Source organism: Apis florea, unplaced genomic scaffold, assembly GCF_048593485.1.
Source record: "Apis florea isolate Af1SG1 unplaced genomic scaffold, ASM4859348v1 contig_3813_pilon, whole genome shotgun sequence".
Taxonomy (NCBI): domain Eukaryota; kingdom Metazoa; phylum Arthropoda; class Insecta; order Hymenoptera; family Apidae; genus Apis; species Apis florea.
The window spans coordinates 565211-591374 of record NW_028256869.1 but is presented as its reverse complement, the minus strand read 5'-3'; the positions used below and the strand labels follow the sequence as shown (position 1 = coordinate 591374).

At 26.6% G+C, this 26164-nt stretch overlaps 3 protein-coding genes across 12 annotated transcripts; 1 reads left to right on the top strand and 2 right to left on the bottom strand.

Annotated features, from left to right (window-relative positions):
* CoRest (REST corepressor) lies at positions 1-4286 on the bottom strand. Of its 2 annotated transcripts, XM_003698491.4 has the most exons (10): positions 4000-4286; positions 3456-3524; positions 3252-3326; positions 2963-3177; positions 2695-2877; positions 1941-2051; positions 1324-1412; positions 841-1015; positions 411-725; positions 1-332 (listed from the first exon to the last, which is right to left on the bottom strand). In XM_003698491.4, the coding sequence occupies exons 1-10, from the start codon at positions 4100-4102 to the stop codon at positions 249-251; spliced, it is 1419 nt and encodes a 472-aa protein (XP_003698539.1). In that variant the 5' UTR covers positions 4103-4286; the 3' UTR covers positions 1-248. The 2 variants fall into 2 exon arrangements, with proteins under 2 accessions (XP_003698539.1, XP_012348897.1); XM_012493443.3 differs by lacking the exon at positions 1941-2051 and having other exon boundaries at positions 4000-4259.
* A 1012-nt stretch (positions 4287-5298) lies between these two features.
* Positions 5299-11226, top strand: LOC100863196 (uncharacterized). Of its 3 annotated transcripts, none has more exons than XM_012493442.3 (13): positions 5299-5400; positions 6419-6623; positions 6695-6879; positions 6949-7022; positions 7157-7337; positions 7500-7591; positions 7656-7746; positions 7819-7993; positions 8073-8240; positions 8351-8652; positions 9051-9378; positions 9448-9549; positions 9619-11226. In XM_012493442.3, exons 2-13 carry the CDS (start codon positions 6509-6511, stop codon positions 9921-9923), a joined length of 2118 nt encoding a protein of 705 aa, XP_012348896.2. In that variant the 5' UTR covers positions 5299-5400; positions 6419-6508; the 3' UTR covers positions 9924-11226. The 3 variants fall into 3 exon arrangements, with proteins under 3 accessions (XP_012348896.2, XP_086773343.1, XP_086773342.1); XM_086917217.1 differs by having other exon boundaries at positions 5339-5551; positions 9646-11226; XM_086917216.1 differs by having other exon boundaries at positions 5339-5551.
* Positions 11212-24587, bottom strand: e(y)3 (PHD finger protein enhancer of yellow 3). Of its 7 annotated transcripts, none has more exons than XM_086917211.1 (10): positions 16152-24587; positions 15820-16029; positions 15367-15741; positions 14271-14600; positions 13660-14170; positions 13404-13606; positions 13179-13326; positions 12896-13102; positions 12361-12476; positions 11212-12134 (listed from the first exon to the last, which is right to left on the bottom strand). In XM_086917211.1, exons 1-10 carry the CDS (start codon positions 24424-24426, stop codon positions 12019-12021), a joined length of 10491 nt encoding a protein of 3496 aa, XP_086773337.1. In that variant the 5' UTR covers positions 24427-24587; the 3' UTR covers positions 11212-12018. The 7 variants fall into 7 exon arrangements, with proteins under 7 accessions (XP_086773337.1, XP_012348895.2, XP_086773336.1 ...); XM_012493441.2 differs by having other exon boundaries at positions 13404-13585; XM_086917210.1 differs by having other exon boundaries at positions 13404-13585; positions 15367-16029.
* Between the last annotated feature and the right edge of the window lie 1577 nt (positions 24588-26164).

Sequence of the window (26164 nt, the reverse complement as noted above, 5' to 3'; positions counted from 1 at the left end):
TTTTTGTTCTTATAAATTTATCCATACATGCATTATATGGATTTATTATTATTTTACACATAAATTTGATGCAAATTGTTGCTTGTACTTGATATTTCTATATCGCATCAGTAGCAACATAATATAATTAGAAGTGAAAATTGCAAACTGAATTTTAAACAAATACCTTTTAAACGATATTATCGATTATCGAAATGTCTGTGATTGCTCTTTTCACGTTTGGTAGTATTCAAAAGTATAGTCATTTGTTATTTAGCCGTTTGTCCAATGCCGGCAGATGATTTCGTCTTTTGCGATGATTCTGCTGTTTCATTTGGCTGATCCACATCCATCTGAATATGAAACATTCATATTTAACAATTTAACAATTAATATTATGTAATACACAAAATAAATTATAAATATTTTACTTTTTCTTCTTTCTCATCATCAATCAATATTGGACCATTTTCAGCTTCATATTCTTTTAATACAGCATCTAAATTATATCTTCGCCGATAATTCACGAAAAACGATCGTAAATGAGCTTCTGTCTTAGTTCCAATTACATCAGCAATCGCAGAAAAATCTTTTCCATATTTTCTAACTCCTTGAACGGCCAAAAGTAATTCATCATTTGTCCAACGAGCATTTATACGACTTGATACTTCTGGAGGTCGCAAATCATCAATACCATCAGTTGTTTTACGCTTCAGTGCACTTACTTGCTGTTTATTTGATTGTATCTATATTAAAATTTTATTTAAATAATTTAAAATTTTTTAATTAAACAATAAATTATATTATTTTTTATATAAAAATGTATCCACACGTATTGTGTTATTTTATTCGAAAACATACTTGGCGTTTTAGACTAACAATTTCGGTGTCAATCGCTTGTAAACTGTTGTTTGCTTGATTCGGTTGACCAGCCAATGCTGCTAAATCATCGTGATTAACAACGAGACCGCGAGGTGGTTTTCTTTTGTTTGTTCGACCTGGCATGGAACTTAATGGTCTTGCTACACCAGTTCGCCTAAATCATTTAAATAAATTTATAATATAGCTTCTAATTTATGAATATATACATATATTTAATCATATAACTGATCTACAATTATTATGATTTCGCAATTTTTTTAAAAAATTATTGCATAGATAAGAATACTCATGCATTCTTATTAAAATTCTTATATGTTAATAAACTTGCCATATTATTATACTCATTAAATATTTAAAATTAATTTTATGTACTTTTTATCCACAATAATATGTGCATGAACATTCTACTTTCTAAATAAGTTTTTTAATTATTTAAATTTTATTTAACTTGCACTCACTGACCTCCAGTGCAGATAGCAGCTGTGACACGCGTGTCCTTTTGGCGTCGCACGAACACTATGACAAGCAACGCCACAGTTGCTACACGAGCCCTACAACACATAATACCCTTTTAAAATATATTCTGACAACACCCCCCCCCCCCCACCCTTTATTTCCATTAAAAAATTTTAATATTTGAACTAATCTCTAAGATTTTTTTTTTTATTAAAAAAGAAATAAGGTGTGTGTGTATGTCGCGCGCGCGCGCGCGTGTGTGAAAAATTCTATCCGGAAATATTAGTTCGGTCCGCCATAAAAAATTAGAAGCTCCGAATTCCTTTGTTTGATTTTAAGATTTTATTACATTTGATAATAATAAAAAAGCCAATTTTTTTTGAATTAATAAGTTCATGAGATGCGTAAATCTTCCTCATTTTAGATAATTTTTGGGCTTCAACATTTTTTCCTCAGTAAGGTTTCAGCCTATCATTCTACTATAGAAATCATTTACGCAAAATTTTCTTTTCTTGATAAAGGAAAAAAATATACAACAGAGACAAAATAAACATGGGACATAAAATAGCAAAATATAATAAGCATACTATATTATGCAACAGGGTAAGGTTTAGGCTGAGTACCTGAACCTGAGGGGCGTTTTCCGAGTCGGATGGGGCTTTGGCGTCAGTGCCTTGGCTTCCTGGCACAGCTTGGTTCTTTCCACGACGTATTCCGCGGTGGATCGTCCATTTCTGGAACGTTCCACATTTACGTTCACACACGATATAACGATAATTTAATTTTTAATTTTGTATAATTAATTTTATGTAGATTTATTTTAACATAGTTTAAAAATTTATGAGAGATGATATATTAGTTTAATATTAATTTAAATTATTACTTTTTTTTTGTATAAATAAATTCATTTCATATAAGTTTCATAATTTTCAATATTGATAATTTTTACCAATTGTAGATCAGTATTTTTATTATTTTTATTTTCATTCACCGCATGGAATACGTTACCGTGTGGATACATTTTTCAGACGCGTATTATTATTGCACATTATACATATACGATTTCGAACCAGTGCCATGACATTAAAATGCAGCAGAGGAAAACACTACCACACGCAATAGCACAAATGTTAATTTAAAAAAAAAAAAAAAAAAAGCTCTAATTTAAAAAAAAATTAATAAGCATAAAAAAAAAAAAAAAACAAACAAATTTATTCTAATTAATTTTTGTATTTCTAATTACTAAAGTATAAAAAGAAATATTTTATCATAATTTATAATTATGAAATATTCTTTTAAATAGAAAGGAAAACATTTATTATTTTTTGTAAACATTAAGTGCATGCATTTATTAGATATTTTAGAAATAAATCTTACTTTTTCTTCTGATTCACTGTCTGTATTGGAACCTAATTCACTTCCATTTTCACTACCATTTTCTCCTTCCTTGCCACCACTTGTTAATTTTCTAGCTTGTCTATCCATTAATGATGTTCTAGTTCTCGTCTTTTTCCAGCTATAATAATATTTAACAAGACTGGCAATAGATTTATCTGGTAACTGTAAACATAAGAAACAAAAATATAAATAACTTTTTATATAATTTTAGTATTTTTCAAATTTTTAATTCATGAAAAAAATTTACCATTTGACGAATTCGATGGAAGCTTTTTCCATGAAATTGAAATGCTTGTTCAAAAAGAACTTTATCCTCAACTGTCCATTCATCAGGAAATGGCGTAAAATTAGCTAAATCTAAGACAGCACGCTCTAAGTTATGTTTATGCCAAAATAACATTCCTAATGCTTGTTCTCCATTGTAACCATATTTTTCTTTTGCTAATATAATGTATTCATCCACTGATAAAAAAAATATAATTTTTTTATAATCTATATATTTTAAATATTGAATAAAAGATAAAATTCATATTTACATTTTTGATCAGGTATATCAGTAGTAGGAGACCATACTAATAATGCCCTGTCAGGGCACTGATCTAATCGTCGTTCTGAAATACAAAATTTACAATTATGAAGATAATAATAAATTAAAAAGTATAAACTTAAAAATAATTAAAAAATTATATCATAGATATAAAAAAAAATTTTAAATAAATAATTTCATTGAAATAACATACCACTGACGGGAACAAATTCTGGAACAATGACTTGATAATCTCTTCCAACACGTATTTTTTCTGCTGGAACTTCAAGAAATATTAATATTAATGTAATTGATAAAAATTGATAAAAATTGATAAAAATTTAATTGATAAAAATTTTAAAATAAAATAAATATTTTTTCTATTTATACATATAAATTATTTTAATATATATAATAACATATAATTATATAAAGATTCTATAAAAAAATAAAATATTTTTATAGAAATATGTATAAATTAAAGTTTAATATTTAGTTCAAAAAATTAAATAAAATTATTGCATAAATATATTCATAGGAATTGACTGAAAATGTAAGAAGCTCAAAAGAGGAAAAGTAGGGCGCGCTGTTTAAAGATCCTACTGATTTTCGTGTTCGATCAATATAAAAATATGCAAACTTTTAAAGAATAATACATTTTTGAAATTGTTGTATATTTATCATATATTAATTAAAATAGCATTTAAGAAAATCAAATTAATTATAATAATAATTGAAGTGCAATATGAAATTGGTACCTCCGTCTTCTTCGCTCGAAGATTCCGTCTGTCCGTTGGGGCTGGGGCCTCTCGATCTGCGCCCATTTCTAACATTTTCTGAATTTCTCTCTGCCAAAACCATTCTCTAACTTTTCTTTGATTTAAGTTGTATCAAATTATTACGTTAATAAAAATTTTTTCGTAAAAAATCCAACGAAACCTACGATGCAAGCAATAGCTTGCAATTGCACCGTGCTTCGCAGAATCTGACTCGCGCTTCGTGCGACCGTAGCGAAAGTAAAATGGCTGCTTATTGAAAGTGATCTGATTGGTCAATGATTTACTAAGTAAAGATGGCAACGTATATTTTCAATGTATTTCGAAATTAATTGTGTTTTAAAAAACCAATATATTTATGAATTCTTTTTCAATTATTATAAATTTATTTTTTTATTAAACTTATATAATTTATTAAAACATATATAAATATTATATATTAAAATAATAAAAAACTATTCTATCTGACTATCATAATAATATTAAATATTAGTATATAAAAATTTATAATGTTTTAAATTAATTTGAAAATATTTTTATTTTAATAAAATAAATAATAATGATTGAAATATTAATATTCTACATAAAAAAAATATATATATATAATTTTATATATATAAAATTATATGTATATAATATATAATATATACATATATATATATTTTATCATATCGTACAAAACATGTAGTTTCAATGATCTATTCCTATAGTCATAGGTAGAATGTGTCAATTAAAATCCTAAACAAATGACGTTGATGTTAATAAACAAATATCTCGAAGTTATGTAATGTAGAAAAACAAAAATTTGAAAACTATTTCAACTACTCAATTCTATTGTAATAAATACACATATGACTTAAAATATATTTCATCTTGTAATAAATTATATTTTTATCTTATGAGAGAAACGAAAATATTAGAATATTATAAGCAAATATATATATATATATATATATATATATATAATAGAAAAGAAGAAATAATAATTATCATTTGATTTAAGTTATATCACAATCAGTAAATAATAGCATAGAGTAGATTGAAATAACGAGACATCGATATATTTTGTACATTGATGATGTCACGAGGTACAGTTGCATGATTTATACTTGAGGATTTCTCGAAAACAATCTTAGTTTTTATAATAAATTCACAAAATTTAAAATAATATTTTCCGATAATAGTAAAAATAGCGTATAATAAAGATAAAATTAGAAAGAAATTTATTCAATACATATCATAATTAATTATAAAGTTAAAATAAGTCATAACCTCAATTTTAGAGTTTATGTTGAAAGTTCTATCACCGAGAGGCGCCACTATCAAGCAATCGCAGTCTCTGATAGACTTTGCCGTGTAAGGAACTTTCATCGCCAATTTAATGTAAATATTACATTTGTTGAGAATTTAGAGTTTATTTTAGCGTACATAAGTTCGAAATTATCGTTCGTGTTCCCTGTGCAATTCGTTGCTGGGCGTCATTTCGTAATATTTCTCGTTTAGTCGAGATCGGCAATAACCAAAAAATTTCTCCGTAGGTATTCTTTTTTTCCTTAATAATCGTTGATTTTTTTTCTAACATATCATTAATGATAGATTTTGTATTTCATATTAACAAATTCTATATTTTTTAAAAGAAAAATCTAAATTTTATCGAAATTTTTTCGGATTATGTGACGTTTACTGTTTAGAATAGTACAGTGATTAATTTTTGTTCACTAGCCAATTGTTACACGCATATTAATAAATTAAATTGTATATTCGATATCCTTTTTATGTTTGCCTTTCGTGAAATTTTATTTTAAAAAATATAACTTAGTCTTTTTTCATTAAAGCATGTTATATTTAAAAAAGAAAGAGAAAGAATTTTTTTAAATATTCTTAAATATTTGTTGAAAAAGATTATGTTTAAATTGTATTATTTATATACTAGACCATTCAAGAAACACATGTGTGTATGTATCTTGTAAATTTAATTTTGGCTTAATATATACTTATAAGTAATATATACATATGTAATTTTAAATATGCTACAAGTTCATATGATTATATTATTTGTAGTTTACATACTTTTTTATATTTAATATAAAAAGTATTTATTAATTTATAATTTATAATTTTCTCTAATATATTGTTTTAAATAAAAGAATAATTCTTTATAAATATTTGATTATTATAAACTATTAATATAATTATTATAAACTAACAATTATATGAATATATTATGTAAAAAATAAATATAACCATAACTTGTTTATGCATTCATATGCATATACATACACATAATAATATTACACATATTTAATACAATATTTTTATTTATTTTTACAAAGAAATTATTTATAAATTTAATATGATAAAATTATCATTATCAATGGAATTTTTTATTATTTTATTACAGATGATTATATGAAAAAGTATATTGAGATTTAATTATACTCTAAGCTCTTGATAAGCTTTTTTGAGAGATTTTGAGTGTAAATTAAACAAAATGAGGGTTGTTGCACTAGTCAGTGGTGGTAAAGATTCATGCTTTAATATGATGCAATGTATAGCTGCAGGACATGATATTGTGGCTCTAGCTAACTTATATCCTGTTGGGAAAGGTAAGTAATAAATAATAAATTATATTAGTTTATTTAAATAGTAAATAATTAATAAAACAATTAACTTATAGATGAATTAGATTCATTTATGTTTCAAACTGTTGGATATCAAGGTGTTGAATATATTGCAGAAGCTATAGGTTTACCCATGTATCGTGAACCAACCTTTGGTAGATCAAAAATGCAAGAAAAATATTATTATCCAACAGAAAATGATGAAGTTGAAGATCTTTTTAGGTTGTTAAGTAAAGTAAAGGTAACATATAAAAAACATATATAAAATAATTTTGTTAGTATAATAATCTTGACTTTTTTGAATTTTTAGGAAAAAGAGAATATAGAAGCTGTTTCATCAGGTGCTATTCTCAGTGATTATCAACGAATTAGAGTGGAAAATGTGTAATTATTTAATGCAAATTTTAATTGTTGAAATATTTGATTTTAATAGAAATTTATTAAATAAAAACAATTATTTTTTACTTTGGTAAAAATATCTATAAATACTATATCTAATAATAAAAGTTTATTTTTAGATGTAGTCGTTTAGGACTTGTTTCTTTATCGTATCTATGGAGAAGAGAACAAGATGAACTATTGAAAGAAATGATAGAAAGTTCTGTCAATGCAGTTATAATTAAGGTAGCAGCTTTAGGTCTTGAACCAAGACATTTGGGTAAATCACTTTCTGAAATGCAATCCCATCTTGCCAAAATAGTAAGTAAAATGATTAATTTAATATAAAAGATTTTCTTCTGATTTTATTTTACATTGGAAGTATTCCAAATATAAATAGCTCATAAAAAAGTATATGTAAAAGAAATTTATTTAAATTGTAAACAAGCAGATATATTTTAATAGCTACATATTTATTTATAGAGAGAAAAATATGGTGTTAACATATGTGGAGAAGGTGGAGAATATGAAACCTTCACATTAGATTGTCCATTATTTAATAAAAGTATTGTAATGTAAGTTATTAAATTTATTATTAAAATAAATAAGGCAAAATATATATATTTTTGTTTATTTTAGAGATGAATATGAAAGTGTTGTTCATTCAAATGATAACATAGCACCCGTCGGATATTTAAACTTTAAAAAAATTCATGTACAAGAAAAAAACGTGAGTAAAGTTATTGTACATTTTTAAAAATTTTTATGATTAAAATAAATAATTGAAAAAAACTTTATTTAGGATGGTATAGAAGGATTAACGTTACAAGAGAGACTAAAAAATGTTCCTATTAAAACTCCATCTGATTATATCACAGAAATAGTTGGACCAGAATTACATGATGGTTGTAATTTATCGGAAGATGAAAATGATGAACATGATTGTACAGATAGTAATATAAGGACTTCAAATTCTGGTATTATTTTTCTTTTTAATTAATTAAATTTTTCTTAAAAATAGTAAATTAAATTAATGTAAAAAAAAAATTAATGTAGGTCAATTTAACCCACCAAGTCCTATGGAAATTTTATATGAAGAGGAAGATTATCCTGATGTGCCCATAGTAAATAAAAACCAAACTGGCTGGTTCTGGTTTGGTGGTATTGCTGGGAAACATCCGGATGCTAAATCTGCGATGCGAGAGGCATTGGAGAAATTAAGCAGTAGGTAAACTTTAAGTCTTTCAAAACACCTTTTAGTTAATTTTTTTTTCTTGTAATAGTGCATTTTGGATTTGATGTAGATTGATAAAACACTCGTATCGACTGTCTAGGTCTAGTCAAAAAGGAAAATCTTCAAATATCGGACATCGTTGCCGTAACATTATATATAAAAGATATGTCAAATTACATATCTATAAACGAAGTTTATATCTCATGTTTGAGCAAAATAAATCCACCAGTCCGTGTATGTGTGGAATGTCCATTAAATATACATGTTGTACTGGATGCTATAGCTTATAAAGAAACTCAAGACTGTGGTGATAAGAAAGTTCACAAACGACATACAATGCATGTTCAAAGCATAAGTCACTGGGCACCTGCAAACATTGGTCCTTATTCTCAAGCTGTTCGTGTGAGTGTACTACCGTTACAAACCAATTTGCGTGCGCGTCTCTGTGTGTATATGTAGATAAATGTGTGTATGTGCGCATTCGTACGCGCACGCACACACATCTGGTTTACAAAAGAAACATAACAGTGAGGTAAACAAAATAAAATTTTCTAAAATGAAAATAAAAAATTAAGTATTTAATAAGTAAGAAAAAAAATGTAAATTACATTTATTAATATTTTTTAATATCTTTTATGTTATATTATTTAATATCTTTTAATAATTTTAATCAATATTTATAAAAGAGATATAATTATTTTTGTTAATAGATATGTACAAATAATAATAATTAATAATAATAAATAACATTCGAAGATTTTTCAGATTTTTTAATAAAATTATAATTATTTATTTGATAGGTAGGTGATATTATCTCAGTTGCTGGACAAATACCATTGGTGCCTGGTAGTATGACTATTTTGGATTTAAATATTAAAAGGCAATGTCGTTTAACATTGAGACATATAGATCGTATTGTTAAAGCTATGGACTCGAATACACAACTCAGGGATATCGTGCAAGGTATTTGTTTCTTGACTCATTCTAGTTATATACCAGACGCACGAAAAGAATGGGAAAAACGAACAAATAATGCTATTGTGGATTACATCATTGTACCAAATCTTCCACGTGGTGCTCAGGTTGAATGGTGCGTTTGGGCTCATAGAGATAATAATAGATTTGAATGTAAGTATAAAAATACAAAAAATATAAAATCTTCATCAAATATTTTTCTCAAGAATTATTTTATTACAGATGAAGAGACTGGTAAATGTGTAGGTAATTTCAAAGTGGCAATAAGACGTAGATGGAATTATGAAAATAATGTTTCAGCAATTGTGTGTTACATGTCCACTGGTACATATTTTTATCTGAATATTTTTACACTTTTTCATAAACAAATAAAAAGGTTTCTCTCTTAATTAGGTTCATCCAATTCAACTGGTAATTTAGCCACGGAAACGAATTTACTTTCTACGGAATTAACTATAGATGAACTAACAGAGGCACTTGAATATGTACTTTGTAAACTTACAAAGGGATCCCAAACTATTAATCCGACATGCAATTTACGCATTTTTTATAAAGTTGGCAGTTCGCCAGGACCGAATTTTGTTCAAGATGTTCTTTCTAAATTTTCTACGCGAAATTTAGTTACTACTATTATACCGGCAACGCACTTACATAATTTCAGTACCTTTTTATCTATATGTGGTATTAGACACGAGTAAAGTCTAATAATAGTTTTTACGTTGTCAATTATATACAAAACATTATTATGTCGTAAAAGAATTGCAAAAATTTTATTTGCCGTTTAAATTATTTCAATCAATGAATATAAATCAAGAACAAATCGATTTTAGTACGAAATGAAAATGATTAACGGCTATGTCGGTACTCGACTATGGTTGTAAAACTTTATATATTCTAAAGGATAATTACTTAGCAGTATCAGTGCTCGAATATAATGTTATTTTTCACCTTTTCTACTGATTGCTTGTTGGGTTTGCTCAGAATTCACTTGACATCTGTCAATAGTATATTTATATTCGGCTAGTCAACGAGACGTTAATGATTTTAAATCATTTTATCTCGTTAGTATAAGTGTTCTACGTAATGCAAAACACGTTATGTCATTTCATAATGTGTGCTGTATGCTATGCCTCGTTTTTTGCTCAAGTTGTTTTTTATTTTTCACAATTTCACGATACGTGCGGAGTGTTAAGTGTGTGATTTTATGAAAGAATTTGAAGCGTGCACAGCCATTTTTATAGTAGCGCTCAAAGTAAATTGAATATTAAAGAAAAAAGTATCAGACGTATTAGGAAAAATTGTACATTTTAACATCAAATATGAAAAAAGTCTAGTTCATGCCCTTTCTGATCTTAGTTAAAAAGAAAAGAGAAAAAAGGAAAAATGAATCGATATGCGGAAATTTAAAACACGCACTTCTTAACGATTGTCTTCTTTCACTTTTGAAATGCTGCCGATGTTGTTCCGCTATCATTTAAACTTTGTATTGTAATGGCAGACACATGTAGCTTTGCAAAAGGATATAAAAAATATTTACTTCGCAAAAAAGATACTGTGTAAATCCTCGGTAGTTTCTGCATAATTGATCTAATGCTTTAGAGATACGTCTTGTACAAAAATATGCTATATATTAAAATATTTTTGACAGTATAATATTCATGCAACGATATGCCAAAGTTTGTATTTTACAATTTGGTCATTGTTTAATCAATTTTAGTATTATGATCTTATTTTCTTGTATATATATTACTAAATAATCTAAAAAAATTTGCATTGTATTATATAATGTAATTAGTTTTGAAAATAATTGGTTATTAATTATGGCTGAATGGCGAGAAAAGATAAATTTCTGAAGAACATGAAACATATTATTCACGATGTGAATATTATGTTACTATAAATATGTAAAAATATTTGCAAGGCATACTCTCGCAACAAAATACTATTCCGAGGATTATATTGCAAAGAAAAATAAAGAAAGTGATATATATTTTTAAGAAATTGCTATTTTGTTTTATATTTTATTATGCTCCCTTTTTACCTTCATCATACATATGTATTAATTTTCATTTTTTTTTTAAATCTACAACTAATAAATTACAAGATTGTTAATTTTTTTATAAATTGAAATTAACTCTAAAAATTAGTATTAAATTTACGCATATATATGCATATAACAAATATAAACATTTTAAAAAACAGCACCATATATACATTTAAAAAGAAATGTTAAAGATAATTATAAAATTTATATAATACTGTAAAACAGTCTTCCAATAATGATTTCCTTATCATGATACGTAATTTTATATGTAATATAAAATGAAAAGAAAATAAATTATATGAACACAATTTGTTTAAAAAGAAAAAAATTTTTTTCGTTTTATAATAGTATTTTAAAAAAGAACTATCGATATTTGAATATAAAAGGATAAAAATTATAAAGAAAATTGGAATCTTTAAAATTTTTACTTAAACATTAACATTTAAAGTGAGATTTTTATATATTTTAAACTTTATATATAGCTAATTATAACTACTTTTATGTAACAAAATATTCAATTTTTCAAATTGATTATAATCGTATAATTATGTACAACGATATTCTTTCCATTTAAAAATTCATATGAAAGATTTTATGATAAATGAATCATTTAAATCTTCATAATATATTCATTATCTACATAAATAAAAAAAATTTCTATTTTATCAGTTTTTCTATTTATAAACGCACGGGATTCATATTTTATACAACCCTCGTCTTTAAACAAAAATTATATAGTTTATATTTATTTACGTTTTTAATGTTTTCGATATTAATGGTTTCACCATGTGCTGACGATTTGGTGCACAAAAATCACATAGATAATTTTTCCTGTCTAATAACATTCCCTTGGTCTCCACGCAACCTGTAAACATTAGTGATATTAATGAGAATAACTTTTTTATTATAATGATAAATGCCAATTATTAAATATTTTTTTATATTTAATATTTTACTATACCTGAAACCTTTTTTTCATATTTGAAATAGTCAAATTATTCATAAAGACAAAAATATTTGATGAAACATGCAAATGCAATGACATGCAATGAAAAATATATAACGGAATTATATGGAATTTGTGTCAATACCTAAGTGCAGATATTTGTCACATGCGCTGCAATGCACTAGATTTGCTTCCAGGTCGAGTCTTGGCGCAGTATGACAGCGACTGCAGTGTGGGCAATAGCGACCCTTTCGCCATAGCCTTGTTATTACATAAAGATTATGGGGTTAATGAATTTGGATAAGGATTCATTATAATGCCAGAATTTAATATAACTGATGAAAATCTGAATCTTTGCCGATTTATCATTAAACATTTTAAACATGCATGATTAAATTAAGTACAGATGAATATGTTATTCAAATATATGTTATTAATTAATCAAATTGTATATATCTAACTTTTAAAGCCCAAAGATTCAAATATGATGACATTGTGAATGTGAAACATTAGTTTATAAACCTTTTTTTAAGAAGAAGATTAGTGTGAATTAAAGAAATTGTGAAGCAATAATGAAGCCCCGTGAGAATTTGAAAACTAGCATTTAGTATGTGTATTTTTAATTACATTTTCACTCGTACATTACACCATAAGATGAAAGAGAAATTAGTACTACTTACTTTGAACATGGAACACACAGTGTTGAAACATAAACACGAGTATTCTTATCACCTTTTTTATATTCATGTTGCCATTGAGCAACACTGTTTCTATCAGAATTTATACCACCAGGTTCTCTTGAACTACAATTTGCACAGACAGCACATTCTTGACAGTGCCATCTTCCTTGGGGTACTCGTCGAAGGCCAACACAATAAATATGATATCTAAATAAGTTATATATATTATACATATGATCGTGTATTATGTATTTTATGTTTTGTAATTAAAAAAAAAGCATACCCTCTATCACACATATCACAAAAAAGCATTTTATCTTCGTCAGCAGGATCATGACACTGAGCACAAGTTTTACAATCTGTGCATTGCCATGCATATGATTGAATATGAGGAACCATATCCAATGTTAGATCTATACATGATGGATGAACTATAAGAAAAGTATTACAATTTTTTGTTATAAAAGAATAAAAAATATATTGATAAAAAATGATATAAAATAATTACCATGCCCATTACATGTACCACACTGAATTAAAACTTCATTTTTACTATGTTTATTCAATGTTTTTAAACACATTTTACATTTTAATTTTATTTCATCTTTTTGGTTTGCTATTTCCATATCTACTTCGTCCATTGTAGACTGAGAACCTTCCGTATCCTGTGTTCCCTCACTAGAAGATGAACTATATATAAAAAATAAAAAACTATTCTTTCATAAAAGATATTAAAATATTAAGTTTTAAATAATAATATGAACCTTGAATCATCTGAAGATGAATCACTATCACTATCACTTTGAGATCCTTCCGATTGACTGTCAAATTTACGTTCATTTGGTCTCATAGGACCATAGAGTACAGTATTAAGAGGATAATATCGTAATTCGGCTGGTGTATATTCCCGATAATAATCTGTATATTGTCCTGGTATCAATGCAACAGGATAATGACCAATTCTTCGTTCCGTTTCAATTTTTAGTTGTTTTTTTGGCACATGTATTGTAAAAGTTTGTAAATCTAAACTGCATTTTCTATTTTCTCGTCGAGCTTTATTTAAATTAATATTCCAAGATAATGCAGATTGAACTGCCATTTCTGCTAGATCAATTCTATTTTTTTCAGCATTTGCAGCTGCTGTTAATTCTTTTTGTTTTTTAGAATGTTCTTTCACTTGTTTTTCGCGCATATGTTTACGATATTCTTCGTATTGATCCGGAAAATCACTGCACATTACATCTAATACTTCTGAACTGCATACAGCAGTTAATCCTAAAATAACATTAATAAAAAAGTATCAGTAAAATATAAAATATATTAATAAAAAGTAAGTAAAAAATACTAGTAAATAAATAATTTATAAATGACTTACCCATATCACACATTGCTTCACTAACTAATCCATTTTCTCTTAAATAGTTTCTCTCTTCCATATCCACTACTCTTCTCTTTAAATCTGGATATTTTCTTTTGAAAGATTTTACACCAAGGTACTGAGATATTTGTTCTTGTATCATAAATGTTTCACCTTTCCGGTCTAGTGGCCATTCATATTCAGCAATTTTATCGACAGTAAATGGTCCTTCGTCTGGATCAAAATTAATTTCCATTCTTCGATTTTTAACCTTCACTTTTTCTGATTCTGTGGTTGCAGTACTAAGTACACTTCCTTGGGATTCCTCATTTACCATAGTTTCAGAGGCTATGATATTATAAAGATATAATACTTGGTATTTAAAGACATAACCAATTACTACATTATAATATGTTTTATTTATATAATTTAAATTATAGAATAAGAATTATGTTAAAAATAATTGTGTCTTTATTAAACTAAATAGAAAAAAATAAATAGATCAATTTAATTTCACAATTAAGATTAACAATAAACATCTAAGTTATTAATCTTTTTAAAATAAAAATATTTTTAAAAAAATATATAATTGACATGATAACAATAAAACACTAACCATTATGGTTTTAAAATTCTTTTAAAATATATATGTTAATACATATTCATTATGATTTGAAGTAATAGTACATTTTGTGCTTAATTTAAATACATCTCACATTTAGGTGCTTGAGAGATGTTAGGACACAAGAAAAGATCTATTTATAGATATCTTACTTGGAGGTCTACCAATACATTTATCTTTTAATTTTGTTTAGTCATATGATGACTATAATCCATACATGCTTTTCATTATTATCAGTCAATATATTTTTTTGTTTTGGCAATTTATTATTATTTTTAAAAATATAATAAAAATATATTTTATATAAAATATAATTAATATATAATATAATTGGTTTTAATTGTTAACAAATAATAATATAAATATTTATATAATAAATAGTCATTATTTTTTACTTATAATAATTATTCTAAATATAAAAAATAATTATTGCATCATTGCATTCTTAAAATTAATATATAATATAAATAATGCAGTAATTTATATACATACCTGGTGCAGAAATATTTCTAGCTGGAGTTTGAGACCTTGAACCTAATTCTGCACTCATTCTCGTTTCCTCATCTATTACTTGCACTGTAGACACATTCTCATGCTTTGTAGCATTTTCTATTCGTTTTGATGCTGGTGTCAGCCAGTTAGGATGTCCAGGTGGTATTAATATGTCCTTATTTTCCAATTTTGCATTCTCAGTTAGTTTATCAGATCTATGATCAGAATCTATTTTCGTTGAAGCTTTTTGTATTCGTTCAGGAACAATTTCAATTAATTTCTTATCCTTAATATCATCTTTAATGTTATTTGATACTGGTTTAGGTAGTCGCATTTCTGATGTTTTATTCATTTCCGTTTGCATACTCGTGGAGTCTGTAAGAGTGTTATTAATTACATTTGCACTTTTTAATTTACCATTTTTTTGTCCAATAATCTTTTTATAAACTTTACCAGAAGAATTAACCATTTTGGAATCCATAGTTGGTTGTTTAAGAACTTTATACAGTTCCGATGATTTTCCGAAAGATTCTTGTTGCACTCCAGAATCATCTATCGTTATTATAGCTGTTGTAGAAGCTTCTATCGCATTTAAATCTTGCTCTATCTTAGGTTTTTTCATTATTTGTAAATCTGCATTATCTAATTTTCGTTTTCCTCGACCTAATAAATTAAAAAAAAAAAAAAAAGGAATGAACAAAGTTCCACACAAAAATGATAAAAATATGAAAAAAACATTCGTAATTATATAATATTTACACATAAACTATTTGAAAAATACAAACCTCGTCCTCTACCTCTTCTAGGAGGGGCATAACTCTTCTGATTCCTACAAGTTCTCTTAGGTCTTTCATTCTCTCTGGATTCCGGAAAATGTTGTAACGATGGTTGTTGCATCTGTTGCGCGTCGTCTAAAGACAAAGGATCCCTAGGTATTAACAAATGAGGTGGAGGATGAGTAATTCCTTGAGGTAATGGATTCCTTCTGGGTCTACCTCTTTTCTTAGGCACTTTAACTTCTGGCATTCTATTGGAAACTTCTTCTATTATCACAACATCTTGGCTGGAATTTGAATTTTCATTTACTATTATCAATTCAGGCCGTTGTTCTATAATTTCACAGTCAGAATTCATTGGTGAACTAGACACATTTTTTGATAAAATATCCTTCAATTTTTCGTTCATAGAAGTATCTGATGATTTTTGTGGTCTTACTTGCGTAATACTGATTTCTTGATTTATGACATTCATTTGCTGTAGACTAATCGCGCTGCTTTTTGGATCAAACAAAAATTGTTTTTGTTCTCTGGGTGTAACAGGTTGAATAGTAACTTCAGGTAAAATTTGTGTGAATTGAGTTTCTAGTTTAGACTTTTTGGAATCGATAGGTGCGATAGTGATATCCTTACGCTTTGGAGACATTTCAATCACATTATCTATTTTCTTTCCATGCACTTGCACTGGTTCAATAGTAAGTTCTGAACGATTGCTTTGTAGAATGGTTGAATGACCAGTTTTAAGAATTTTTAATGTAGAGTCTTTATGACTGATTTGTCCAGTTTCTTTGTACCTTTGTGTAAAATTCTGAGATGGATCAGTTTCTTTGGATTTATATGCAGTTTCCGTTTGGTTGTCGCAAGCCACAATTGTCGGATGACCCGTCTTGGACAATTTAATTTTCATTTCAAGAGATGAATCAGTATCTCGACGCCGCTGTTGTCTATCTTTCTTTTCTGAATCTACTATAGATGCATCTCCAGTTTTTAGTAACTTTATTTTCATACCTAAAGAAGCATCGCCAGTTTTAGAATGTTCTGTCTCAGATATTCTCATAGTTTTATTTACATCATCAGATATATCAGGTTGTATAATAGAAGCATCTCCAGTTTTGGATAGTTTAATTTTCATTCCTAAAGGTGATTCAGTTCTCTTAGGTATTTCCTGTGGAACTTTGATTTCTTCCAACTGATCTTGTTTCTCTGATGAAATAATAGATGCATCACCAAACTTAGATAGTTTGATCTTCATACCAAGTGGTGATTCAATTTTTGATAATGATTCATGTATAGTATCTACTGATTTATCTACAATTTCTTGACCAATATATGGAGATTCCAAATATTTTGAAACATCCTGAGACATGTCTATTCTGTCATCTAGTACTTCTGAATGAACAATAGATGCATCACCACTTTTAGATAATTTAATCTTCATTCCAAGAGGTGATTCTGTTCTTTTGGGTATTTCTTGCAATAGTTTAGTTTCTCCCAATTGTTCTTGCTTTTCTGAAGAAACAATAGATGCATCACCAAACTTAGAAAACTTGATCTTCATACCAAGTGGTGATTCAACTTTTGATACAATTTCATGCATATTTTCCATTGAGTTTTCTATAGTTTCTTGTGAAATTTCAATATGCAGTGGTTCTAAAGATTTTATAACATCTTGAGATATATCAATTTTATCTTTTATTTCTTCTAGCACTTCTGAATGAACAATAGATGCACCGCCACTTTTAGATAATTTAATTTTCATTCCCAGAGGTGATTCTGTTCTCTTAGGTATTTCTTGCAAAATTTTACTTTCTTCCAACTGATCTTGTTTCTCTGAAGAAATGATAGATGCATCACCAAATTTAGAAAACTTGATTTTCATACCAAGTGGTGATTCAATTTTTGGAAAAGATTCTTGCATGTTTTCTACGGATTTTTCTATAGCTTCATGTGAAATCTCAATATGAGATGTATCTAATGATTTTATAGCATCTTGAGATATTTCCATTTTATCTTTTATCTCATCTAGAACTTCTGAATGAACAATTGATGCATCACCACTTTTGGATAATTTAATCTTCATCACAAGAGGCGATTCTGTTCTCTTGGGTATTTCCTGTAAAAGTTTGCTTTCTTCCCATTGTTCTTGTTTTTCTGCAAAACCAGTAGATACATCACCAAACTTAGAAAGTTTGATTTTCATACCAAGCGGTGATTCAACTTTTGAAGTTTCATGTATTTCTATTAATTTTTCTACAACTTCTTGTGTGACATCAATATGTGGTGATTCTAATGATTTTGTAACATGTTGAGAAGTATCCATTTTATCTTTAATCTCTTCCAACACTTCAGAATGAACAATGGATGCATCACCACGTTTAGATAATTTAATTTTCATTCCTAGAGGTGATATTGTTCTCTTAGGTACTTCTTGAAGAAGTCTGTTTTCTCCTAATTGTTCTTGTTTTTCTGAAGAAATTATAGATGCATCACCAAACTTAGAAAGCTTTATTTTCATACCAAGTGGAGAACCAATTTTTGGTAAAGTATCATGCTTGATTTCTATTGATTTATCTACAAATTCGTGTGAGATATCAATATGCAATGGCTCTAATGACTTTGTAACATCTTGTAATATATCCTTTTTAATTTTAACTTCATCTAGCACTTCTGAATGTACAATAGATGCACTGCCACTTTTAGATAATTTAATTTTCATTCCAAGAGGTGATTCTGTTCTCTTAGGTACTTCCTGCAAAAGTTTATTTTCGCCTAGATATTCTTGTTTTTCTGAAGAAATAATAGATGCATCACCATATTTAGAAAGTTTAATCTTCATACCAAGTGGGGATTCAACTTTTGCTAAAGATTCATGTCTGGTTCCAAATGTTTTTTCTATAACTTCTTGTGAGATATCAATATGTAGTGGTTCCAAGGATTTTGTAACATTTGAAAATATTTCCTTTTTGTCTTTATTTTCTTCTGGCATTTCGGAATGAACAATAGATGCTTCTCCACTTTTAGACAATTTAATTTTCATTCCAAATGGTGATTCTGTTCTTTTGGGTATATCTTGTAAATGTTTATTTTCTTCAAACTGTTCTTGCTTCTCTGAAGAAACAATAGATGCTTCACCAAGCTTAGAAAGCTTGATTTTCATACCAAGTAGCGATTCAACTTTTGGCAAAGATTCCTCAGGTTCCATTAATTTTTCTATATCATCTTCATGTAAAATTTCGAAATGAGATGACTCCAATGATTTTGAAACACCTTGAGATATATCTATTTTGTCTTTAATTTCATTTAGAACTTCTGAATGGATAATTGATGCATCACCATGTTTGGATAATTTAATCTTCATTCCAAGTGGTGATTCTGTTCTCTTGGGTATTTCCTGCAAATGTTTGTTTTCTGCTAATTGTTCTTGTTTTTCTGGAGAAACAATAGATGCATCACCATATTTAGAAAGTTTAATCTTCATACCAAGTGGTGATCCAATTTTTGGTAAAGTTTCATGTATTTCTTTGGATTTTTCTACAACTTCTTGTGCCATCTCATTATGCAATGGTTCTAATGATTTTGTAATATTTTTTTGAGTCATTTCTCTTTTCTCTTTAATTTTGTCTTCTGGATGCACAATTGATGTATCTCCACTTTTGGACAATTTAATCTTCATTCCAAGAGGTGAATCTGCTTTTTTGGCTATTACTTGAAGTAATTTGTTTGTTCCTAACTGTTCTTGCTTTTCTGAAGAAATAATAGATGCACTACCAAATTTAGTAAGTTTAATTTTCATACCAAGTGGAGATTCAATTTTCGGAAAATTTTCATTTGTAATTTCTATTGATTTTTCTATAGTTTCTTTTGTGATTTCATTTGATAATGGTTCTAATAATTTTGTAATATCTTGAGACATATCCATTTTATCTTTAGTTTCATTTAAAACTTCTGAATGAATAGTGGATGCATTATCATTTTTAGACAACTTAATTTTTGCTTCAAGAGGCGATTCTATTCTTATAGGTATTTCATGACAAAATTTGTGTTCTTCCAACTGCTTTTCTTTATTTGGAGAAATAATAGATGTATTATCAAACTCAATATACTTATTCTTCATATCAAGTGGTGATTCAGTTGTTGATAATTTTTCATACATTGTTTCAACTGATTTTTCTATAGCTTCATTTGAGATTTTAATTTGCAATAGTTCTAATGGTTTTGTTTTGATATCTTGAGATGTATCTACTTTGTCTTCAGTTTCTTGCATGATTTGTCTATCAATAGATGCGTTTTCGCATGTAGATAAATTAATTTTTATTTCGAGTGGCGATTCTATTTTTTTGGATATTTCTTGCAGAAGTTTATTTTCTTCCAAATGTTTTTCCTTTTCTGAAGAAGCATTAGATATATCATCAAACTCAGAAATTTTATTCTTCGTATCAAGTGACAATTCAAGATTTGGCAATGGCTCAATCATAGTTTCTACGGATTTTTTTCTTGCTTCCTGTACAATATCATTATGTGTATCCATCGATTTCGTAACATTTTGTAATATTTCCATTTTATCTTTAATTTCATCGAACGGATGAACGATTATAGATGCATCGTCATACTTAATTTTCATTTCAATAGATGATTCTGTGTCTTTGGACATTTCCTGTAAAAGTTTGCTTTCTTCTAAATGTTCTTGTTCTTCTAAAGAAGTAATACATGTATTCTCAAATTCTGAAAGTTTAATTTCCGTATCAAGTGGCGATTCAAGTTTTGGAAAAGTTTCATATCTGATTTCCTCTGATTTTTCCATAGCATTTTGTGAGATTTCAATATCTGATGTCTCTAATAATTCTTTAACATCTTGAGATATATCTGTTATGTCTTTAGTTTCTTCTATTATTTCTGAATGAACAATGGATGCATTATCATTTTCAGATAATTCATTCTTCATTTTCACAGATATAGTTCTTTTAGGTATTTCCTGTTGAAGTTTGTTTTCTTCTAATTCTTCTTGCAATTCTGAAGAAACAATGCATGCATCAACAAAGTTAGAAAGCTCAATCTTCATACCAAGTGGTGATGTAACTTTTGGTAAACTTTCATAAATAGTTTCTACAGATTTTTCTATAGTTTGATCAGTGATTATCTGATCAATATCAGATGTCTCTATTGATTTTGTTATATCTTGAGTCATATCCAATTTGTTTTCTTCCAGCATTTTTGAATGAACAGTGGATATGTCATCATTTTCAGATAATTTAATTTTCATTTCTAAAGATGATATTGTTGTCTTCGGTATTTCTTTTAATTTATTTTTTTCTAATTGTTTTGCTTTTTCAGGGGAAGATAGAATAGATGCATCATCAAATTCAAAAGCCTTGATTTTCATATCAAGAGGTGATTCAACTTTAATCAATGTTTCATGCAAGGTTTCTACTGATTCTTCTATAATTTCTTGTGAAATCTCAAAATGTGGTGATTCAATAGTTTTTGTATCATCTTGAGATATGTTTATTTTATCTTTAATTTCATCTAATATTTCAGAATGGACAATGTTATCATTTTTGGACAATTTAATATCTATTTCAATAGATGATTCTGTTTCCTTTGGTATTTCCTGCAGAAGTTTACTTTCTTCTAATTCTTCTTGCTTTTCTGAAGATAAAAAAGATGCATCATCAATTTCATTAAGCTTCATTTCCATAGATTCCATAGATTCCATAGATTCAACTTTTGGTATTCTTTCATGCATTGATTCCACTAATTTTTCTATATCTTCTTGTAAGATTTCAATACGTGTTGGTTCTAATAATTCTGTAACATCTTTAGATATATCTATTTTTTCATTAAATTGATTCAGCACTTCAGAATGTACAATGGATGCATTGTCACTTTTAGATAATTTATTTTCCATTCTAAGAGGTGATTTTATTTTTTTTGGTATTTCCTGCATAGATTTATTTTCTACCAATTCTTCTTGCTTTTCTGAAGATAAAATGGATTCATCATCAAATTCAGAAAGCTTCATTTCCATATCAAGTGATTCGCCTTCTGGTAAATTTTGTTGCATAGTTTCCACTAATTTTTCTATAGCTTCTTGAGAGATTTCAATTTCTGGTGGCTCTAATAACTTTGAAACATCTTGTACTATATCTATTTTTTCTTTAATTTCATCTAAATCTTCAGAATGGACAATAGATGAACTTTCAATATTGGATAATTTATTCTTTATTTCAAGATATGATTCTGTTCTTTCTGGTATTTTTTGTAGAAGTTTATTTTCTTCTAATTGTTCTTCTTTTTTCAAAGAAACAACAGATGTATCACTAAATTTAGAATCCTTTATCTTCATATCAAATGATTCAAGTATTGGCAAAGCTTCTTGTATGGTTTCCACTGATTTTTTTATAACTTCATGTGATATTTCTATATTTGGATGCTCTACAGATTTTGTAATAACTTGTGATATATTCGCTGTGTCTGTAATCTCATCTGAAACCTTTGAATAAACATGTAGAGATGTATCATCATTATTGGATAATTTTATCTCCATTTCAATAAGTGATTCTGTTTCCTTGGATATTTCATGTAAAAGTTTATTTTCTTTTAACTTTTCTTGTTCTTGTTCTTCTGAAGAAACAATAGATATATCACTAAAATTAGAATCTTTAATTTTTATACTAAGTGGTGATGCAAGTTTTGATAATGTTTCTTGCATGGTTTCCATTGATTTTTCTATAATTTCATGTGATATTTCAACATGCAATTGCTGTAATGGTTTTGTAATATTTAGAGACATATGTAATGGATCCTTAATTTTATCTTGCACTTCTGGATATATAAGAGATGCATCATCAGTTTTGGATAATTTATTCTCCAATTCAAGTGATTTTGTTTTATTAGGTATTTCTTGTAAAAGTTTGTTTTCTTCCAACATTTTTTGTTCTTCTGAAGGAACAATAGATGCATCACTAAAATTAGAATCTTTGATTTTTATATCAAATGACAATTCAAGTTTTGACGCTGTTTCCATTGATTCTTCTATAGTATCATGTGGTAACTTAATATCCAACTGTTCTAATGGTTTATCATTTTGAGATATATCTATTCTCTCTTTAATTTCATCTAAAATTTCCGAATGAATAGATTCATCTTCATTTTTGCATAATTCAATATTCATTTCTAATGATGTTTCTCCTTTTATAGATACTTCCTGAAAAATTGTACTTTCAACTAATTTTTCTTGTTTCTCTAAAGAATTAATAGATGTATCATCAAACTCAATTTTCATTTCAGGTGATTTTACTTTTGGCAATACTTCATGTTTGATTTCTTTTGATTCTTCTATATCTTCTTGTAAGACCTTAATATGGGATAATTTTAATGAATTTGAAATATCTTGAGATTTATCCATTTTATTTTTAATTTCATCTAATACTTCTGAATGAACAATAGATGAATTGTCATTTTTGGCTGATTCTTTTATTTCAACAGATGATTCTAATATAGCAGGTGTTCTATCTAATATTTCTTGTAGAATTTTGTTTTCTTCTAATTCTTCTTGCTTTCCTGAAGATAAAACAGATGAGTCATCAAAATTAGAAAGCTTGAACATTGTATCAAGTGATGATTCAACTTTTGGTATAATTTTATGCATAGTTTCTTCCACTGACTTTTCCATAGCTTCTTGTGAGATTTCAATATGCAATGGCTTCAATAATTGTGTATTATTTTGAGACATATCTATTTTGTCTATAATTTCATCTAATACTTCTGAATGAACAATGGATTCGTTGTCACTTTTGGATAATTTAATATTCATTTCAAGAAGTGATTCCGTTTTTATAGGTATTTCTTGCAGAAGTTTGTTTTCTGCTAATTGTTCTTGTTTTTCTGGAGAAACAATAGATGCATCACTAAAATTAGAATCTTTGATCTTCATATCAAATGGCGATTCAAATTTTGATGACATTTCTTGCATTTTAGTTTCTACTGATTTTTCTATAGTTTCTTGTGAAATCTCTATATGCGAGGATTCTAATGATTTTGAAACTTCTTGAGGCATATCCATTCTATCTTTAATTTCTAACACTTTTGGAGAAACAATCGATGTATCGTTGTTTTTACTTAATTTAATCTTTTCCTCAATCGACAATTCTATCCTTTTTGAACTTTCTTGAACTATGTCTAACTTATCTTTATGCTCCATTTGCATCTTTGTTGCATCTTGTTGCACTATAGACGCATCACCGCACTTTGATAACTTGGTGTTCATTTCAATTAGAGATTCCATTCGGTTAGTTTTTTTGTGTTTATTTTTATATTCTTTAGAATCGTTAGTCGATTCAGCGTTTTTCAGTAGAAATTATCGATACATTTCCAGATTTTGATAATTCAATCTTCATACCAATAGGTCACAATACACGATGAACTTTCCGACATCATTGCTAGAGATGAATTGATACATGTAAATATGAATATATACTCGATACTTTTGTTTCGATATCAAATACTTTTAATATCGATACTTGCAGATGCGATTCTTAATTAATATCGAAAAAAGTATTTCTGTTGAATAAAATAAATGTTGATATTTAATATAAAAAATAAATGATTTAATTAATCTATTCTAATATTTTAAATATAAATTTTTATTCATGTTATATGATATTTATATTTTAAATTATATCATTATAATTTATATCTATTATTCAAAAAAAAAAATTAACCAATGACTCCAGAATTCACTAGCTGAAGTTTCATTCTATTGGACAACGACAAAATAACCTAAGGATAATAAAAGCAAATGCTATGTATGGATGCATATTCTATTATTTATGTGTGTGATTTGATACATAAATAAATATCGATATAAAAGTATCGATGTATTTGACTATATCGAATTCATTCAAATTAGAATTTTGAGAAATATTTGTAGTTTTTGAAATTTTTTATATTTTAATATTTTTCACATCAAAACTCAAATGGTATTTTCACTATTTTTTAACGAAATTTTAATTTAAATATGTTTTAGTTTAAATTATTTTATTATAATTATTCAAAGATTTTAATGTCACTTACTAGATATTAATTATGTTAAAAAAAATTAAAATTGTTAAAATCCTTGACTTTTATTTCCCTTAATATATAATATATAATATATAATATATAATATATAAAATAATTTGTTTATATATGTTTCTATTTCATCTATATGTATAACAAATGAAATTAAATTTCAATCTATGTAATTTTTTTATAAACAGATGTATTACTATTTTAAGTTATATATTACATATATATACATAAGTATATATATTATGTATAATTTTATATTATATTATTATATATATAATATAATATTTTATATATACTTTTTTTTAATATTTTTATATTTCATATATATATATATTTTTTTCTTTCCTTCAAAAAATTCTTTTTTTAAAAATATTTTTGCGAATTTTTTATTTTAGAATATTTATAATAAAGATTTATTTGGGATATTTCTCAAATAAATATAAAATCTCCCTTTTTGTATAAATTGTTGGCAAAATTCATTTTGCCCATAAATTATTTAAATTGTTAAATAGAATATTTGGTGGCGTCATCTCTCATTTGAATCTTGAAAGCTTTTACTTAGGAAAGTTTTAATTAGGAAAGTAGAACGTGTAAGAAAGTATTTATGATATTCATCAAAGAACATTATGCGAAAAAAAAGGAAAATACTTCCTATTTTGAGAATACCATATGGAAAATTTATTAATTATTCGTTTTTTTTTTAATTTTTACACTTTTGAGCTTACATTTTAAAGTTAAAATTTTAGATAAATTTCTCGTATTAATTTTAATACAAAATTTCTTTTAATTAAATATTTATTAATAATTATTATAGAGAATATCAGTTATAAACATTACAAACTCTATAATCAAATAATAAACAATTTATTTATTTTTATATTTATTTTTATATATATTTATTTATTTATTAAACAATAGTAAAATTATGAATAAAATTTATATGTGAAAGTAAT

Bases quoted from the DNA above. Each gene is read 5' to 3' on its own strand.
- CoRest (XM_003698491.4), bottom strand. From the start codon at position 4,102: ATGGTTTTGGCAGAGAGAAATTCAGAAAATGTTAGAAATGGGCGCAGA. The intron at 3,327-3,455 runs GTATGTTATTTC...TTTGTATTTCAG, and splicing joins AGAATTTGTTCCCGTCAGTG to AACGACGATTAGATCAGTGC. The intron at 333-410 runs GTAAAATATTTA...TTTCATATTCAG, and splicing joins ATGATGAGAAAGAAGAAAAA to ATGGATGTGGATCAGCCAAA.
- LOC100863196 (XM_012493442.3), top strand. From the start codon at position 6,509: ATGAGGGTTGTTGCACTAGTCAGTGGTGGTAAAGATTCATGCTTTAAT. The intron at 8,241-8,350 runs GTAGGTAAACTT...TCGACTGTCTAG, and splicing joins GGCATTGGAGAAATTAAGCA to GTCTAGTCAAAAAGGAAAAT. The intron at 9,550-9,618 runs GTACATATTTTT...TCTCTTAATTAG, and splicing joins TGTGTGTTACATGTCCACTG to GTTCATCCAATTCAACTGGT.